Source organism: Salvelinus fontinalis, chromosome 27 (assembly GCF_029448725.1).
Source record: "Salvelinus fontinalis isolate EN_2023a chromosome 27, ASM2944872v1, whole genome shotgun sequence".
In the NCBI taxonomy this organism is placed as follows: domain Eukaryota; kingdom Metazoa; phylum Chordata; class Actinopteri; order Salmoniformes; family Salmonidae; genus Salvelinus; species Salvelinus fontinalis.
The window spans coordinates 6771101-6788139 of NC_074691.1; the positions used below are offsets into that span (position 1 = coordinate 6771101).

General features: G+C 43.5%; 1 protein-coding gene across 7 annotated transcripts in view; it reads right to left on the reverse strand.

Annotated features, from left to right (window-relative positions):
- The window catches only part of arid1b (AT rich interactive domain 1B (SWI1-like)), a 115242-nt gene that overhangs the window by 57809 nt on the left and 40394 nt on the right, over positions 1-17039 (reverse strand). For 5 of the 7 annotated variants that reach the window (XM_055884493.1, XM_055884492.1, XM_055884488.1 and 2 more), the window contains one exon: positions 8723-8833. The exons of the other annotated variants lie outside the window; for them this stretch is intronic. In XM_055884493.1, the coding sequence (XP_055740468.1) occupies positions 8723-8833 (111 nt within the window). The remainder of the gene's footprint in view (positions 1-8722; positions 8834-17039) is intronic. 7 annotated transcript variants of the gene reach the window in all.

A 17039-nucleotide genomic window follows, 5' to 3' on the forward strand; every position in this document is an offset into this window, starting at 1 on the left:
TATACCATTTTATTCACACACTTATTTTTCAATGTTAGTTTGAGTTTGTTGCAACTCCCTGCTACTCGAATCACAGTCAGATTTTTTTCCTCACAGACAAGCTAGTGCCCAAGTTACCACGGTAACGGCACATGCCTTAAAGGGGCAGCTGAACATTTTTGTCGCATCTAAGGATTGTATTTGATTGAGCAGGGATCACTCCTAAAAACAGTAATTCATTAACATTTAGGCACTTCTTATCAATAAAGATGCAGAAAATCACTGCCATTTTCTGTTTGCTAAAATTCAAAAAGTTTGCCCAATTTCAGTTTGTGATAAAACAAGCAAGTATAGTGTAGAGAATTACATTTAGTTAAGTATTCAGACCCTTTCCTCAGTACTTGTTGAAGCGCCTTTTGCAGCAATTACAGCCTAAAGTCTTCTTGGGTATGACGCTACACGCTTGGCACACTTGTACTTGGGGCGTTTCTCCCATTCTTCTCTGCAGATCCTCTCAAGCTGGATGGGGAGCATCGCTGCACAGCTATTCTCAGGTCTCTCCAGTGATGTTAGATCAGGTTCAAGTCTGGGCCACTCAAGGACATTCAGAGACTTGCCCCGAAGCCAAACCTGCATTGTCTTGGCTGTGTGCTTAGGGTCGTTGTCCTGTGGGAAGGCGAACCTTTGCCCCGGTCTGAGGTCCTGAGCACTCTGGAGCAGGTTTTCATCAAGGATCTCTGTTTACTTTGCTCCGTTCATCTTCCCTCGATCCCAACTTGTCTCCCAGTCCCTGCCACTGAAAAACATCCCCACAGCATGATGCTGCCACCACCATGCTTCCCCGTATGGATGGTGCCAGGTTTCCTCCAGATGTGACGCTTGATATTCAGGCTAAAGAGTTCAATCTTGGTTTCATCAGACCAAGGGAATCTTGTTTCTTATAGTCAGAGTCATTTAGTTGCCTTCTGGCAAACTCCATGCGGGCTGTCATGTGCCTTTTACTGAGGAGTGACTTCCGTCTGGCCAAACAACCATAAGAACTAAATTGGTGGAGTGCTGCAAAGATGGTTGTCCTTCTGGAAGGTTCTCCCATCTCCACAGAGGCGCTCTTTCACAGTGACCATCGGATTCTTTGTCACCTCCCTGACCAAGGCCCTTCTCCCCCGATTGCTTAGTTTGGCTGGGTGGCCAGCTCTAGGAAGAGTCTTGGTGGTTCCAAACTTCTTCCATTTAAGAATGATGGAGGACACTGTCTTCTTGGGGACTTCCAATGCTGCAGAAATGTTTTGGTACCCTTCTCCAGATCTGTGCCTCAACAATTCCTTCAACCTCATGGCTTGGTTTCTGCTCTGACCGGTGTGTGCCTTTCCAAATCATGTCCAATCAATTGAATTTACCACCGATGGACTCCAATCAAGTTGTAGAAACATCTCAAGGGTGAAACGGAAACACGATGCACCTGAGCTCAATTTCGAGTCTCATAGCAAAGGGTCTAAATAAGTTTGTATTTTTCATAATACATTTTGTAAAATAGTTTTTGCTTTGTCATTATGGGGTAGTGTGTAGATTGATGAGGGAAAATGTGTACTTAATCCAATTTAGAATAAGGCTGTAACGTAAAACAAATGTGGAAAAAGTGAAGGGGTCTGAATACTTTCCGAATGCACTGTACCTACCAACTATGTTTGCTCACAACTCACCTTGAGATGATTCGCGGAGGCCGAATTGAGTAAAAACAACATAAAACCAATTTTTTCAACCATCCTAAGACTTGAAGCAACCACGCCAAATCCTCAAAGCTGTCTTTTATTGTATATTTACAGAAAGCCATGTTTCTGGGCTGTGTGTGTGTGTCGTTGTTTTCTCTCTATTAGTGCTGTTTTAAGGGGAGCTGAGAAAGTGCCCTCCAAATGGCCCCATATTCCCTCCGTAGTGCACTACTTTTGACCAAAGCACTATGGGTCCTGGTCAAAAGTAACACGCAAAATAGAGAATAGGGTGCCATATTGGGATGCATCCAGAGCAGAGAGGCCAGATCAGCCCACGCTATGCTGTGCCTTTGGGGGGGGGGGGGGATTGGAAAAGATTTAAGGGTGCTGTTCAAAGCCTCGCAGTTGCCGCCTCCCTCCCAGATCCCGAAGGAGCATCCAGCATGGCCTGTTTACACCAGCGCCGGAAAGGACGAGGTGGATTTGATTAGGCCTTGAAAAGAAAATGCAGATGAAACCCCAGTTGCCGAGAGAGTTTAACATCATGTGACATTTCACAGGAATTCTTCAATTAAAATGTGTGACACTTGAAAAACAAGAGGGAGCGTGGCAACACTGGTTAAAACCAGATTGTAAATAAATATCCAAGTGGAACACACGCCTCAACCCTTTCCAGAGAAATTGTTGATTTTAAATTTAACGGTTTCAACTGGTAATTTAAATCAACATTGTGGAACTCCAATACCAATCATATTCTGCATTGTGTCCAAAGTCAGCAGCATCCAATCAGAGACTTCCATTGGGAATATTGATGACATAAAAATCTGATCAACAGTAAGAAAACTAGAAGGCGGTGAAATGTTTTACTGATAAAATACACTGGCCCAGATGATTTACTGGCAGTGCAAAATGTTCTTCAAACTATATAATATACCACATTTGGGCTCAAATGCCGCAATACACAAAAATATAAAGAAGCAAATCGGGGTGGGGGAGACAACGTCAATAATAACAAATACCATATGAAGAATAATGTGATTAGTACATCAATCAGTTGCTTTAATATGCATATTTTTGAGGGGGCTGTTTTCTCAGCCCTGTCGCCATGGCAACACCAGTGGCGGTTAACTTCAAAGGCAGCCTGAGGAGGAGTGGTAACAGCGGCAGCAGCGGGCAGAGCAGAGAGGAAGAGGGAGAGCGAGTGAGAGCTGAGGTACAGGCAGGCAGCCGAGTGTTGCTTCAGTACTGCGTCCCAAATGGCACACTATTCTATATGCAGTGCATTACTTTCGTCAAAAGTAGTGCACATTATATGGAATAGGATGCAAAGGGCTGGGAATTGACAGGGACCTCACAAGACGATATTATCCCGATACGATATGCATTTAGATTCTCACTATTTTATATGTATTGCGATTTTAAACTGAGATTCTATTGCAATTTGATGATCCAGTTCATTTGGAATGTATTCAGACCCCTGGACTTTTTCCACAATTTGTTACAGCCTTATTCTAAAATCGATTAAATAAAAACAATTCCTCATCAATACAAACACACATACACAATACCTCAAAATGACAAAGCAAACAAGTTTTTAGAAATGTTTGCACATTTATTAAAAATAAAACAGAAATACTTTATTTACATACGCATTCAGACCCTTGGCAATGAGACTCATAATTGAGCTCAGATGCATCCTGTTTCCAACTTGGGAGTCCACCTGTGGTAAATTCAATTGATTGGACAGGATTTGGAAAGGCACACACCTGTCTATATAAGGTCCCACAGTTGGCAGTGAATATCAGAGCAAAAACCAAGTCATGAGGTTGAAGGAATTGTCCGTAAAGCTCCGAGACAGAATTGTGTTGAAGCACAGATCTGGGGAAGGGTATTAAAAACATTCAGCAGCATTGAAGGTACCCAAGAACACAGTGGTATCCATCATTCTTAAAATGGAAGGAGTTTGGAACTACCAAGACTCTTCCTAGAGCTGGCATCCCGGCCATACTGAGTAATCGGGGAAGAAGGGCCTTGGTCAGGGAGGTGACCAAGTATCCGATGGTCACTGCGCCTCTGTGGAGATGGGAAAACCTTCCAGAAGGACAACCATCTCTGCAGCACTCCACCAATCAGGCCTTTATGGTAGTGGCCAGACGGAAGTCACTACTCAGTAAATGGCACATGACAGCCTGCTTGGAGTTTGCCAAAATGCACCTAAAGACTCTCAGACCATGAGAAACAAGATTATCTGGTCTGTTGAAACCAAGATTGAACTCTTTAGCCTGAATGCCAAGCGTCACGTCTGAAGGAAACCTGGCATCATCCCTACGGTGAAGCATGGTGGTGGCAGCATCATGCTGTGGGGATGTTTTCCAGCGGCAGGGACTGGGAGACTAGATAGGATCGGTGGAAAGATGAACGGCGCAAAGAACAGAGATCCTTGAGCGCTCAGGACCTCAGACTGAGGCAAAGAGTCACCTTCCAACAGGACAACGACCCTAAGCAAACAGCCAAGACAACGCAGGAGTGGCTTTGGGACAAGTCTCAATGTCCTTGAGTGGCCCAGCCAGAGCCCGGCCTTGAAACCGATCAAACATCTCTGAAGGGACCTGAAAATAGCTGTGCAGCGATGCTCCCCATCCAACCTGACAGAGCTTGAGAGGATCTACAGAGAAGAATGGGAGAAACGCCCCAAATACAGGTGTGCCAACCGAAGAAGAAGCAAGGCTGTAGTCGCTGCCAAATGTTCTTCAACAAAGTGCTGGGTGAAGGGTATCAATACTTAAATGTAATATAAATTCAATCAATTTTGCAAAAATGTCAACAAACCTGTTTTTGCATTATCATTATGGGGTATTGTGTGTCGATTGATGAGGGAAGAAAAACGATTTGATCTATTTTAACGTAACAAAATGTGGGAAAAGTCAAGGAGTCTGAATACTTGCTGAACGCTCTGCAGCAGAGAGACAAGAGAGAGCATGAGAAAACGTGTTGTTTTCATAAGTCATGGAAATAAAAGTGCTGAAAACAAGTTGACTCGTTATTTAGAAAGAATATGGAGAACAAGCTATAGGGTGAAAAATACCTGAGGTACAGCCGACTAGTGCTACTGTAGCTAACGCTACCTAGCATAAATAAATACAATATACATATCATTTTTTACAAATCAATACTTTTTAGTCAAAAGTCTCTATATCATAACGTCCGAAATAATATTGCGACATGAAATTTGATCGTTTCTTCCTCCATCACAAGGCCTGTGGCTCCTGGATTGGCAGCTGGTGATTAACTAAAGACCCAGCTGGGTTGCTGGTAGCTGTGACAGGGTGCGCTTTATCCTTACATAGTTCACTATATAAGGAATAAGGCTGACCTGTGGCAGTGACAGGATGAGCTACCACGATACAGCTATAGACACTACTATAGACACTACACTTACCCTGGGGGTGGGATCACTGCTATATCTGAGGAGGACAGTGTGTTTTGCTTTCACATAGACAACCCAATGAGAAATCAGCAGAAGCATTGGAAGTAACAGCATGCAGGTCTGGTACAAACAAGTTTCAACAAAATGACCTCTGGTAGTCATAGACCAGGGGTTCCCCAAGGCATCCTTATTCACATTTAAAAAATGACTAATGTTTTTGTATATCAAAGACAGTGGTGTAAAGTACTTAAGTAGTACTTCAAAGTATTTTTACTTAAGTATTTTTTGGGGAGGCATCTGTACTTTACTTTTTATATTTTTTACTTTGCTACATTCCTAAAGAAAACATTGTACTTTGTACTCCGTACATTTTCCCTGACAACCAAAAGTACTTGTTAAATTTAAATGCTTAGCAGGACAGGAAAATGGTCAAATTCAAGATCTTATCAAGAGAACACGTGGTCATCCCTACTGCCTCTGGCCTGGTGGACTCACTAAACACAAATGCATATTTTCTAAATAATGTCTGAGTGTTGGAGTGTGACCCTGGCTATCCATACATAAATTAAAAAAGAAAATGGTAATAAGAAATTTTAAATTATTGATACTTAAGTATATTTTAGCAATTATATTTACTTTTGATACTTAAGTATATTTAAAACCGAATACTTTTAGACTTCTACTCTAGTATTTTACTGGCTGACTTTCACTTTTACTTGAGTAACTTTCTATTAAAAGGTATCTATACTTTTGCTCAAGTATGACAATTGGGTACTTTTTCCACCACCGATTAAAGACAACACCGCCTTACTTTATAAATTTTATTTGAGTGACACGAAAATGTTGTTTTGAAGCTCATTTCCTGCGATTATACATAGTTTAACAAGACTCGTGACATCTTTTAGATAAGTTATTTAAATGATAATAATAGATAAGGAAAATAAAGTCTTAACCTGATTTCCCTTAATGTTGAGCTACCAAATATGTTTTATAATTATTATAATTTATATAAACCCTCAAGTTGATTATACATATTCTCTTTTACAGAAAGTGATTCGATCAATTGATAGCGACAGAGTCACAGATTGTAGAAGATTGCTTCCCAAGCAAAGTCCAATTTCTTTGACTCTTCGTAGCTCAGCTTCTGAATGTCTTAGAGACAAACCAAAGATATTCCCATGTGGAAAGTCACGTCTTCCCAAGAGTGAGAGCCAGTTTCATCATAGCGCTTGATGGTTTTTGCGACTGCACTTGAATAAACTTTTTAAGTTCTTGAAATGTTCCGTATTGACTGACCTTCATGTCTTAAAGTAATGATGGACTGTTGTTTCGCTTCGCTTATTTGAGCTGTTCTTACCATAATATGGACTTGGTCTTTTACCAAATAGGGCTATCTTCTGTATACCACCTACCTCGTCACAACACAACTGATTGGCTCAAACGCATTAAGGAAAGAAATTTCACAAATTACCTGTTAACGATGCACACCTGTTAATTAATTGAAATGCATTCTAGGTGACTATCTCATGAAGCTGGTTGGGATAATGCCAAGAGTGTCCAAAGCTGTCATCAAGACAAAGGGTGGCTACTTTGAAGAAACAAAAATATATTTGGGGGAGGGGAGGGGGGGGGGGGGGTTACTACATGATTCCATATGTGTTATTTCCTAGTTTTGATCTCTTCACTATTATTCTACAATGTAGAAAATAGTAAAAATAAAGAAAAACCCTGGAATGAGTAGGTGTGTCCAAACTTTTGACAGGTACTGTAGGTATAAACAATCGTGAGTTGTAAAAAACCAAAAACAAATGTTTTGCCCGTCAAATCAAGGAAAATCCCGCTCCCCCCAGCAAACGTTGCCGCCCCATATGGGGGGCGCGCCCGCAGGTTGGGAACCCCTGACAGACAAATATGAAAGTGTGGACAGGGTTACGAATAAGATGTTTTTTTTAAGTTCTGAAGAATATTACCGTAATATAATACCTGTGAGAGTCAAGGACAAGCGTGCAAGCAACTGTGGACAGTCAGTGTAAAAAAAAATGTAAATCTTAGAAATTGTATTCCCTGGCGGGGTTCCCTATGCCATTGTTCCGTGATGACACAGTGAGTGCTTTATAAATAGAAGGACTCTGCCTGCACACACTCTGCATGTCATCTGCCCGCCCAAAGCCGCAGGTCACGCAGCATGTCTACAACACTCAGTGGTAGGCCTCTTACGGTCCTCAGCTAACCCATCAGCTATCCATACACAGAGACAGACACACTGACTGAGACACACACACAGGTTTATCAGGCGCTAAGTGCATGACTCCGATGTGAGATGATAAATAAATACTCAGATGTGTCTCCAGTCTGTGTCTCAGCTGGAGATCTTTAAAGAGCTGGCTGGCGATATGCCATCAACACAGTTGGACTCCCATGCTTTCTATTTAGAGCACAGAGAAAGAAGGGCATCTCTAAAGCCTGCCTGAATGTTGCCCAAGAGAATCATGAGACCAAAACAGGATAGCACACTCTAATCTATCCAAATTACTCTTTGAAATCGTATCCAGCGATGAGATTCCCTGCGTACGCCTCGGCAGCCCGGACTGGCCGTACATTTTTTTGTTGCTAAAATTACTCTTAAGTTGACCTCCGTAATGATTTTTCCCTCTCAGGAGCAAAAGAGGAAAAGGGGGGGGGGGGGTCTATTCTAGCAATGCTTATTGGTGCAAGTCAAAACATTAACAGCTAAGCATGGTCATTAGCTATGAAATGGACAGTAAAATCTACAAGTCCTGCTCTATGACACAGAAGGGGGGGGGGGGGGGGTGCATGGGAGCGACGAGGAAGAGCGCCGATTGGCTCAGAGAGCCGTGGGCCCACCCTGACTGACATTCCTGTGCTCCAATGGCGTGCCGACAGCTCAGTGGCGCACTGGAGAGCCGCAGAGGAGAGACTGCAGCAGGGAAAGAGGAGTAACGTTAGAGGAAAAAGGCTGAGAGCTGAGCTCCTCCATGAGAAAGCAAATAAGGCCTGAAATGAGGCCTGTGTTAGTAAAGTCAGCTTAAAAGCCACGGAGAACCAGCCCTCAGTGGGAGACTGGCATTGAACTAGGGCTGCTTCCCAAATGGCACCCTATTCCCTACATCCTGCACTACTTTTGACCAGAGGGACCCTTTTCAAAAGTAGTGCACTTTATATGGAAATAGAGTGTCATTTAAGACTTAGTCCAGGTTTCCAGTCACTGTGGGGGAATCTGGCCCGTGCCTCAGTAATAAGTGACAGCGGGAAGAGTGGTGTTTTACAGACTGAGCCTGATGTTGGGCCCAGTTGAAGCCTTGTGGTCTTGTTAAAGCAGTGGCAAGGACCCAAAAGGTCATGTCAGCCCAGACAAGTGTCAAGGACATGGCTCCTGCCCTGCAATAAATATGCAATGGGTGGGCTGACACACAGATTGTGTGTGTGTGTGTGTGCGCGTAGGTTTTCCCTCAGTATTGAGCACCTTTTGTGGCGCTGTGCTTCGCAAGATGCGTTTCCAGTGGCTGTGAAGCAGAATTACAGCAGATTTTGCAGTGTGTATGACTGGTTTTCTGGTGTTTTTCCAGATACTGTGAAGTGGACTTACAGGTAGACTGGAAGGTCTGTCCTGCTGGCTGAGGCCCATCTCCTCATGGTTGGGCTTCCCAGGGGTCATAGCAGACTGGCCCCTGTTGCCATAGCCCTCCTGTGACACATCCTATACAGACAGAGAAGGGGGGACGAGATCGGAGATAGGGAGGCGGCGAGACGGAGCGTGAGAAAGAGAAGAGGAGGGAGAAGATAGAAAAGGTAAAGAGAGAGCGAGAGTTGAGGGTTTGCAGGGAGAGGGAGAAGTGAAACAGAAATTAAACTTTGGCCTAATCCATTTCTGCTGACATTTCAAATGCCCCCCCCCCACCCTACTCCACTCCTCCCTATGAAGGCATGTATCACGCTTCTTCCTCTGGTTCGGTAAGCAGGACACACACTGGGTTATCCATGCCACTCTCAAAGAACAGGCAGAGAGTGATGGTCACACTATCCCATAGTCTCCAGCACGATCCGTGTAAAGCCTGTAACTGGGTGTGGGCATGTCTAAAGACAAATCACTGGCTTTAACGCTGCAAGTATCATGATACTGTTTTAAAATGGTAAATACTAGGGCCGGGAATTGCCAGGGACCTTATGATATATTATCACGATACTTAGGTGCCAATACGACATGTATTGAGTTTCTCACGATTCAATACTGAACAAAAATAAATGCAAAATGCAACAATTTTACTGAGTTACAGTTCATATAAGGAAATCAATCAAATTAAATAAATAAATTAGCCCCTAATCTATGGATTTCACATGACTGGGCAGTGGCGCAGTTATTGGTGGGGCCTGGGAGCGCATAGGCCCACCCACTTGTGAGCCAGGTCCTCCCACTGGGGAGACAGGCCTAGCCAATCAGAATTAGTTTTTCCCCACAAAAGGGCTTTATTACAGACAAAAATACTCCTCAGTTTCATCAGCTGTCAGGGTGGCTGGTCTCATACGATCCCACAGGTGAAGAAGCCGGATTTGGGGGTCCTGGGCTAACATGGTTACATGTGGTCTGCGGTTGTGAAGCCGGTTGGAGGCAGCTTATGGTAGAGAAATTAACATTCAATTCTCTGGCAACAGGTCTGGTGGACATTCCTGCAGTCAACATTCAAATTGTACACTCCCTCAAAACTTGAGACATCTGTGGCATTGTATTGTGACAAAACTGCACATTTTAGAGTGGCCTTTTATTGTCCCAGCACAAGGTACACCTGTGTAATGATCCTGCTGTTTAATCAGCTTCTTGACATGCCACACCTGTCAGGTGGATGGATTATCTTGGCAAAGGGGAAATGCTCACTTACAGGGATGTAAACAAATGTGTGCACAAAACTTGAGATAAATAAGCTTTGTGGGTGTATGGAACATTTCTGGTATCTTTCATTTCAGCTCATGAAACATGGGACCAACACTTTACATGTTGCATTTATATTTTTGTTCGGTGTATATGTACAGTGCCTTCAGAAAGTATTCATACCCCTTGACTTATTCCACATTTAGTTGTTTTACAGCCCGAATTCAAAATGGATTCAATATATTTTTTCCCCTCTCAACCATCTACACACAATATACTCCATAATGACAAAGTGAAACATGTTTTTAGAAATGTTGCCAATTTACTGAAAATGAAAAACAAAAATGTCCATTTTCACAGCGAGTCAATACTTTGTAGATTCACCTTCGGCAGTGATTACAGCCGTGCGACTTTACTGGGTAGGTCTAAGCACACCTGGATTGCGAAACATTTGCTCATTATTCTTTTCAAAATTCTTCAAACTGTGTCAAACAGGTTGTTGATCATTGCCAGTCAACCATTTTCTAGTCTTAGATTTAAGTCAAAACTAACTCGGCCACTCAGGAACAGTCACTGTCTTTTTGGTAAGCAACTCCAGTGTAGATTTGGCCTTGTGTTTTAGGTTATTGTCCTGCTGGAAGGTAAATTCATCTCCCAGTGTCTGGTGGAAAGCAGACAACCAGGTTTTCATCTAAGATGTTGCCTGTGCTTAGCACCATTGTTTATTTTTTTAATCCTGAAAAACTCCCCAGTCCTTAACGATTACAAAGCATACCCATAACATGATGCAGCAGCCACTATGCTCGAAAAAAAATGTAGTGGTACTCTGTTGTATTGGATTTGCCCCAAACATAACATTGTATTCAGGACAAAGTTAATTGCTTTGGCACTTTTTTTGCATTATTACTTTAGTGCCTTGTTGAAAACAGGATGCATGTTTTTGGAATATCTTTATTCTGTACAGGCTTCCTTCTTTTCACTGTCAACTAGGTTAGTCTTGTGGAGTAACTACAATGATGTTGATCGATCCATCAGTTCTATCACAGGCATTCAAACTCTGTTTTAAAGTCACCATTGGCCTCATGATGAAATCCCTGAGCGGTTTCCTTCCTCTGATTCAGAAGGGTTGGGGTTAAATGTGGAAGACATGTCAGCTGTCAGCTTCCTTCCTCTCTGGCAACGGAGGTAGGAAGGACGCCTGTATCTTTGTAGTGACTGGGTGCATTGATACACCATCCAAAGTGGGATTAATAACTTCACCATGGGATAGTCAATGTTTCCTTTTTTTACCCAGCCACCAATAGGTGCCCTTGTTTGCGAGGCTTTGGAAAAGCTCCCTGGTCTTGGTGGTTGAATCTGTGTTTGAAATTCACTGCTCAACTGAGGGACCTTACAGATACTGTAATTGTATGTGTGGGGAACAGATGAGGTAGTCTAAACACCATTATTGTACACAGAGTCCATGCAACTTATGTGACTTATGTGACTTGTTCAGCAAATGTTTGCTCCTGAACTTATTTAGGCTTGCCATAACAAAGGGGTTGAATACTTATTGACTCAGAGATTTCAGCTTTTCATTTTGAGAGAAAAAAATCTATAAAACATTCCACTTTGACATTATGGGGTATTGTGTGTAGGTCAGTGATAGATTTGAAATGCAATCCATTTTAAATTCAGGCTGTCACACAACAAAATGTGGGAAAAGTTAAGGGGTGTGAATACTTTCTGTACGCATTGTAGTGCTATCTGATACTGGGATTTGATTTGGGAAACGTATTGCTCACCCATATGTCTGCAGCAGAGAGACAGGGAAAGAGCCATGAGAAAACCAGTTTGGATCAGCCATGGAAATACATTGTCAAAAATATCACATTTTTACATTTTAGCCGTTTAACACACTCTTATCCAGAGCGACTTACTGTGAGTGCATACATTCTTACTTGTTTCATACCGGGCCCCTGTGGAAATAGAACCTACAACCGTGGCAAGCGCCATGCTTCACCAACTAAGCCACACGGGATCACGATATGGAAGTAGAGCTCCCCGCCCCCCATCAAGAGTAAATACTGGATTCAAATGGTAAATGCTGTGTTAAAATGTTAAGCAGTGTAGTCTGAGCCAGGAAGGTGACTACAACCCACCAAAACAAACTGCCTTTAATCCCAAAGAGCTTAAACATGGAACAGAGAAGGGATGATTTGTAGTTTTTTATTTATGTAAATCATACAGATTAATATGAGCTGGCCTGCCGCCCAGTGACTTAGCGGATATTAAATCTTCGGCGGTTAATTTACTTTGTAGGATTTCCTCAAACGAGAGCCCACCATTTCCTGAGGTAAGCAAATACTCAGGAGGGGGGGGGAGTATTGAAAGTATGACTGAGTGCTTTCTATGCTTAGCATACATCTGAAAATGTGCTTGTGTAAACAAACTACATCTACTCAATAACCCACAGCCAGTTCATCGAGAATCCGAGTGTGTTTGAAATGGGGTCAGGAGAAAAAGTGCAGTTCAAACTAGTGCCGTGAGACTGTTAGCCTGGTGAAATGTTTACAGACAGACGAGGGCTGGCTGGCGACGTTTACTCAAGTGGAGTGCCGTGATAGCTGGGTCACGGCCAGGTCAGCGTTACCACCGATGATATCAGTGCTCGCTCACACGCCGATCGTATGGAACAGCTGTTCTGGCATGATTAAGAACACTAACAGGCAAGAAGGACCAGAGGAGAGGAGCGGGCAGTGTATTGTGTCTGTGCGAGTGCGTCTGGGACAGGCACGCGCGGGAAACACATCATAGTGAAAGTATGCAGCCAGCAAGAGGCCAACTCTACCCCCCCATGTCTACTGGAGTTCTGCATATATGGGGATGAATATGGGTTTCAGCTGTAGATGCATCATAAGCTGGATTTGGGGTTTACACGCATAATAGAAAAAAATAGAGATGAAACTCAGCCGTGTCAGTGGTTTCCATTATTTTAATGTTTCCCGATCATTTGAGATGTTCGTACTGTGTAAATGCACAGAAGTATTCTACAAGCTCTTAGCTTTACCAGGCAGACTGGCAGAGAGCGATATTACTCATAGCTTACACATGAAAGATGATTCCTTTGCTTTTGAAAGGCTTGGCTGCAACAGTAATGAAATATGTTCAGAGGGAATTTGTTTGAAGTACGGCGAGGGATGCATGATGTAAGGGAATTAAACAGAATTCATCCTGTGGCAACAGCATCACAGACTACGGGCGCATCCCAAATGGCACCCTATTCCCGACGTAGTGCACTACTTATGAGCAGGGCCCGTAGTGCTCTGGCCAAAAGTAGTCTCCCGTGTAGGGAATAGGGCGCCAGTTGGGATGCAAGCTCATCAAAGCGGCAATGCCGAGCCATGGCCAATCGTGGCAGTAACTCTGGCCGACGGGCACTTAATGCATTTGAGGTAAAGGGGACATACATTAGAAATGAATGAGCAATAAGAAGTGTAAAATACACATGCCATTATTCCCCAAAACAGCTGTCCTCTGGGTGCTCAAGAATACGTCATAAGCAAGCGCCCTGTTCATCATTTAATCATGATCCTTTCGTAAGTATTTGGTAGTTATTAGGATCTCCAATTAGCTACTGCAGAGGCAGCGGCTACTCTTCCTGGGTTCCAAATAGGAAACACAAGAAATAAAATACGTAGCAGTACATTTACATTACAGTTTAGCCGTTCAGCAGAGCTACGCACAGCTACTGCATTCATCTCAAGATAGCCAGGTGAGACAACCGCATATCACAACCACCTATCACATATTACTACATGATGCAATGCTAAATACATAAACGTTTGTGTCTTCACAGTCCCCGTCGTCATCGTGCCGTATTGTGTTCGTTTATCTTGTTTTATTGCTAGCTTGAGTTACCTGGGGTGGCAGAGAAATCTATTTAGTCATGGCTTTATTTAATAATGTGTGTTTCCCAGCCTCTGGTTGAAGAGACCTCTGGTTGCATGTCTTGTGTGGTACCAATGAGTGCCCGAACTGTGTGCCAAAAGCTTGAACAGACAGTTCGGTACATTCAACAGCTCACACAAAAGACCAATAGTGACGCAGTCAATCTCTCCTTAACTTTGAGCCAGGAGAGATTGACATGCATATTACTGACATTCGCTCCCCGTGTACATCGAAGTGTAATACGTGCTGCTCTGGTCTAGACCAACTGCAAATTTTCACGTGTCGTCAGATGCTGCAAAGAAGGACAACGGGGCAGTAGTCCAGGTACGACAAAATTAGGACCTGTAGGACTGGACGCCTTAAGCGACGCCTTATCATGGGCAGACCTCTTCCCATTTTAGCAGACATCGAGTCTATATGTTTTGACCATGACAGCTTGCCATCTACAATTACACCCAGCAGTTTAGTCTCAACTTTCTCAATCGTCACATTATTGAAAAAAATATATCTAGATGAGGTTTAGGGTTGAGCGAGTGATTTATCTCAAAAACAATTCTTTTCGTTTTTGCAATATTTAGCACCAGCCTATTGCTAGTTACCCATTCTAAAACTGACTGGAGCTCTATGTTAAGGGCGTCAGTTATTTATTTTACTGTCATAGCTGACGTGTATACTGTTGAGCCGTCAGTGTACAGAGACACAAGCGTTATTCAAGGTCAGTGGAAGGTCAGTAGTAAAAACAGAAAACAATGGCTCAAGCCGGTACACCACACTTTTTTAGATTTAGCCTAGTCTTAGTCATTTTGACTAAAATATCATTAAGTATCAGTTACATTTTTGTCATTGAATATGATTTAGTCTAGTTATTGTCAAAATGACAAAACCAAAAAAATGGGACATTTTAGTCAACTAAATGCCCTTTAATTTGTCAAATTTTTGTCATCACATTTGTATTGCCTCATTAACCTAGTAAACAAATCAAAAACTTTGTCACTTGTGCCAAATACAACAAGTGTAGACGTTACGGGGAAATGCTTACTTACAAGCCCTTAACTCTTCTTGAACTGCACTGTTGTGTTAAGAAAATATTTACCAAGTAGACTAAAATAAAAAGTAATAATAAAAAGTACACAATAAGAATAACGAGGCTATATACAGGGGGCACCGGTACCGAGTCAGTGTGCAGGGGTACAGGCTAGTTGAGGTAATTTGTACATGTAGGTGGGGGTGAAGTGACTTTGCATAGATAATAAACAGCGAGTAACAGCAGTGTACAAAAGGGAGAGGGGTCAAAGTAAATTGTCTGGTGGCGATTTTATTAATTGTTCAGCAGTCTTATGGCTTGGGGGTAGAAGCTGTTGAGAAGCCATTTAGTCCTAGACTTGGCGCTCCGGTACCGCTTGCCGTGCGGTATCAGAGAAAACCATCTATGACGGGTGACTGGAGTCTGACAATTTTTTGGGCTATCCTCTGACATTGCCTATTGTATATAGGTCCTGGATGGCAGGAATCTTGTCCCCAGCGATGTACGGGGCCTTACGCACTACCCTCTGTAGCGCCTTACGGTCAGATGTCGAGCAGTTGCCAAACCAGGTGGTGATGCAACCGGTCAGGATGCTCTCGATGGTGCAGCTGTAGAACCTTTTGAGGATCTGATGACCCATGCCAAATCTATTCAGTCTCCTGAGGGGGAAGAGGTTTTGTCGTGCCTTCTTCACAACTGTCTTGGTATGTTTGGACCATGTTAGTTTGTTGGTGATGTGGACCCCAAGGAACTTGAAACTCTCGACCAGCTCCGCTATAGCCGTGTCAATGTTAAATGGGGGCCTGTTCGGCCCGCCATTTCCTTTAGTCCACGATCAGCTCCTTTGTCTTGCTCACATTGAGGGAGAGGTTGTTGTCCTGGCACCTGGCCAGTTCTCCCTATAGGCTGTCTCATCGTTTTTGGTGATCAGGCCTACCATTGTTGTCGTCAGCATACTTAATGATGGTGCTGGAGTCATGTTTGTCCATGCAGTCGTGGGTGAATAGGGAATACAGGAGGGGAGTAAGTACACACCCCTGAGGGGCCCCAGTGTTAAGGATCAGTGTGGTGGACGTGTTGTTGCCTACTCTTACCACCTGGGGCGGCCCGTCAGGAAATCCAGGATCCAGTTGAAGAGGGAGGCATTTAGTCCCAGAGTCCTTAGCTTAGTGATGACCTTTGTGGGCACTATAGTGTTGAACGCTGAGCTGTAGTCAATGAACAGCAGTCTCACATAGGTGTTCCTTTTGTCACGGTGAGAAAGGGTAGTGTGGAGTGCGATTGAGATTGCGTCATATGTGGATCTGTTGGGGCGGTACGCGAATTGGAGTGGGTCTAGGGTGTCCGGGACGATGCTGTTGATGTGAGCCATGACCAGCCTTTCAAAGCACTTCAAGGCTACCGACGTGAGTGCCAAGGGGCGGTAATCATTTAGGCAGGTTACCTTCGCTTCCTTGGGCACAGGGACTATGATGGTCTGCTTGAAACATGAAGGTATTACAGACTCGTCAGGGAGAGGTTGAAAATGTCAGTGAAGACACTTGCCAGTTGGTCTATGCATGCTCGGAGTACACGCCCTGGTAATCCGTCTGGCCCAGCGGCTTTGTGAATGTTGACCTGTTTAAAGGTTTTGTTCACATCGGCTACAGAGAGCATTATCACACAGTCATCCAGAACAGCTGGTGCTCTCGTGCATGCTTCAGGTGTTGCTTGCCTCGAAGCGAACATAAAAAGGCATTTAGCTCGTCTGGTACGCTTGCGTCACTGGGCAGCTTGCGTCTGGTTTTCCCTTTGTAATCCGTAACAGTTTTCAAGCCCTGCCATATCCAACGAGCGTCAGAGCCAGTGTAGTAGGATTCAATCTTAATCCTGTATTGAAGCTTTGCTTGTTTGATGGTTCGTCTGAGGGCATAGCGGGATTTCTAATAAGCATCCGGATTAATCTCCTGCTCCTTGAAAGCGGCAACTCTAGCCTTTAGCTCGATGCGGATGTTGCCTGTAATCCATGGCTTCTAGTTGGGATATGTATGTACAGTCCCTGTGAGGACGACGTCGTCAATGCACTTATTGATGAAGCCGATGACT